Genomic DNA, 3172 nt, shown 5'->3' with positions numbered 1-3172 from the left:
GGGGAGAGAGAGAGAAGAAGAAGAAAACAAAACAAAACAGGCCATCCTTGGAGAGTGGAGAGCAAGGCCAGATGGTCACATACGGGCCGAAGAGACATACCATCTTTTTCTTGTTATTACTTCTGGTCTTCTCTCAGTTCCTTCTCCTTGCATAGTCCAGGCTAGAGGTCCTGAAGAATCACAACTGGCAATAGCAGCTGTGGATCTAACGTCTTTCCAGAGACTGAATTTTTTCTTTGGTACACTTTTTATACATTGATTCATTTTAGCCAGTCACTGCCTGCTGCTACTTTTTGCTTGTCAAGTCTTCCTCTCCCTCACATTTCTCTGAGCAAGGATGAGCTATGCAACCCCATACAGGGTGAAGCAATGGCTTTTTATTATGACATGACTGTAAAAGAGACACCTCTCTCTGACCACCCGATGAAGAATATTTCACATTTGAAAGCTTGTCTAAGTGTATCCCAAGCTTGCAGCTGGTCCATTAAAAAGATATCACCCACAAAAATTGCCTTTCACAGATCACTCCCCCACATTTCAGCACGAAGGAAACCTACATGAGACAGATTTTTCCTATATTTTCTTTGTTTCTGCCAAAGTTCCTAGTTCTGGAGGCTACGAGAAGAGACCAGTCAACTGGTTAGAGCAGCAGTAACTCTACATTTTTCCCAGGGGACCAGATGGGCAGCGTTCAGTTGGTCAGCAGCCAATCCAGTGCCTGCGGCAGAAGCAGTGGGCACTGTGCAGTTGCGCGGAGGAGAGTGGGAGGCAATCCAGCACCACCGCCCTCCTTGAGGAAGGGGGTTTGATTTGGCTCTGCAGGAGGAAGGGTATGTGGCTCCACCCTGCAGAGGGGAAAGGGAGCATGGTCTGGCCCCAGTCTGGGCCCTGCAGGGGGCAAAGGGGTTGCAGGCCAACCCCAACGGGGAAGGGATTGTGGCTGGTCCACATGGGGCTTCGGAATTTGGCAGGTGGGAGGGTGTCTGTATTAATGGCCACTGCTCCCGCACCAAATTTCCTGACCCGTGGGGAGTCCTGCAGACCAGATGCAATGGCTCTGTGGGTCACCCCTGTGTTAGAGTGCTGGAGTGGTATGGAGATCTTGGCCAAATGTCTTGGCTTAGCATCTCTTGGTTCACCAACTGTAAGATATAAATGATATATCCCTCCATCACCATGCTGAGGATAAGTTCCATTAACATTTACTGGGGCTCATGCATAACAGTGAAGAAGATCAAGTAAGAACCCAAATACAGTATCTAAACAGACAGCTCTTGCAGGTCTCATGACAGAACTTGTTCCAAAGCAATGGAATAAATGTGATTTCAAGTCCTAGGATTTCTAGAACTAACTAAGCTCTGGTTAACTCATTTTTACAACAGCAACCCTGTAAATCCAGAGGAAAGTTTAAGTTTAAGATAGAGAGCAAAAAACGAAACTGACCCATACATGACAGAGAAGGAAGGCTGCTGCAGTGGCAGAGGTATATTTCTACTTTTATTAGTGTGAGCAGCTGATGATGCAGGCACATGATGCAAAATCTAAGGACCTCACCCCATTCTCATTAAAAAACTAGGGGATTGTGGTGTCGACACCTACACAGTCAGGTGGGTCACCAACTGGCTGGAGGGCCGCAGGCAGAGAGCGGTGGTGGACGGGTCTTATTCGACCTGGAGGGATGTGGGCAGTGGGGTTCTGCAGGGCTCGGTCCTCGGGCCTGCACTGCTCAACATCTTCATCAGCGATTTGGACAAGGGGGTAAAAAGCACCCTGTTCAAATTTGCTGATGACACTAAGATGTGGGGGGAAGTGGGCACGCTAGAAGGGAGGAATAGGCTGCAATCAGACCTAGACAGGTTACAGGGGTGGGCGGATGAGAACAGGATGGGTTTCAACACTGACAAGTGCAAGGTACTGCACTTGTGGGGGAAGAACCAGCAGCATACCTACAGGCTGGGGAACTCCCTTCTCGTCAGTGCAGAGGCAGAAAAAGGACCTTGGAGTCATTATTGATGCCAAAATGAACATGGCCCGACAGTGTGGGGATGCAGTCAGGAAGGCTATCCATACCTTGTCATGCATCCACAGATGCATCTCAAGCAGGTCCAGGGAGGTGATACTTCCCCTCTATGTGGCATGATACTCCCCCTCTATGTGGCACCAGTCAGGCCGCAGCTGGAGTACTGCGTCCAGTTCTTGGTGCCGCACTTCAAGAGGGATGTGGACAACATGGAGAGGGTCCAGAGGAGGGCCACTCACATGATCAGGGGGCAGCAGGGCAGGTCCTACAAGGAGAGGCTACGGGACCTGAACCTGTTCAGCCTCCACAAGAGAAGGCTGAGGGGGGATCTAGTGGCAGTTTACAAACTAGACAGGGGGGACCAGCAGGCATTGGGGGAGTCCCTGTTCCCCCGAGCGCTACCAGAAGTGACAAGAAATAACGGTCACAAGCTGGCAGAGGGTAGATTCAGGCTAGGCATCAGAAGGCGCTACTTCACTGTCAGGGTGGCTAGAATCTGGAACCAACTTCCAAGAGAAGTGGTGCTGGCTCCTACCCTGGGGGTCTTTAAGAGGAGGCTGGATGAACATCTTGCTGGGGTCGTTTGACCCCAGTACCCTTTCCTGCCCATGGCAGGGGCAGGGACTTGATGATCTGCTCAGGTCCCTTCTGACCCTACCAACTATGAAACTACGACCTTGCCCCATTAAACAATTATTACTTTAACAAAACATGCAGCATCTGTATTTATTGATCAGCGATCCAACGTGCCTTTGAAAAACTGCTAACATTTTTTTCCAAATCTCTTAACACATTGAAGTAACAGCACAGAGGGCAGTGACTGGAAAGGTTTCTTTTTTTATTACGATTCTAACTTTGCTGATTCACTAGATAAAAGGGCACGGATAGGGAGACAGATGGTGACTGAGAAGCAGTACAGCAAAGAAAAGGTTTAGTTCAAAGCAAGAACCCTGAATAACCAACAAAACATTATTTTTTAAATATAAAGCAACATTTTATTTGTGTGACTGACCTGGTTTCTCTTGGGACTGTATCATTGAGGACATGCCATATCTTTCCTTAGCATGATCCTAAAAGGGGGATGAAAAACCAAACAAAAATGAGGCATGTCAAAGAACTGCACACAAAAACGGGGAGGGAGGGATTGTTACA

At 48.5% G+C, this 3172-nt stretch overlaps 1 protein-coding gene across 1 annotated transcript in view; it reads right to left on the bottom strand.

Annotated features, from left to right (window-relative positions):
- The window catches only part of DARS (aspartyl-tRNA synthetase), a 122733-nt gene that overhangs the window by 113434 nt on the left and 6127 nt on the right, over window positions 1–3172 (bottom strand). The window contains exon 2 of the mRNA XM_019522477.1: window positions 3033–3090. Within this exon, the coding sequence (XP_019378022.1) occupies window positions 3033–3090 (58 nt within the window). The remainder of the gene's footprint in view (window positions 1–3032; window positions 3091–3172) is intronic.

Source organism: Gavialis gangeticus, unplaced genomic scaffold (genome assembly GCF_001723915.1).
Source record: "Gavialis gangeticus isolate Ggan-Ray unplaced genomic scaffold, GavGan_comp1, whole genome shotgun sequence".
Classification (NCBI taxonomy): Eukaryota; Metazoa; Chordata; order Crocodylia; family Gavialidae; genus Gavialis; species Gavialis gangeticus.
The sequence above is the reverse complement of the archived record's forward strand: the minus strand, read 5'-3'. Positions and strand labels throughout refer to the sequence as shown.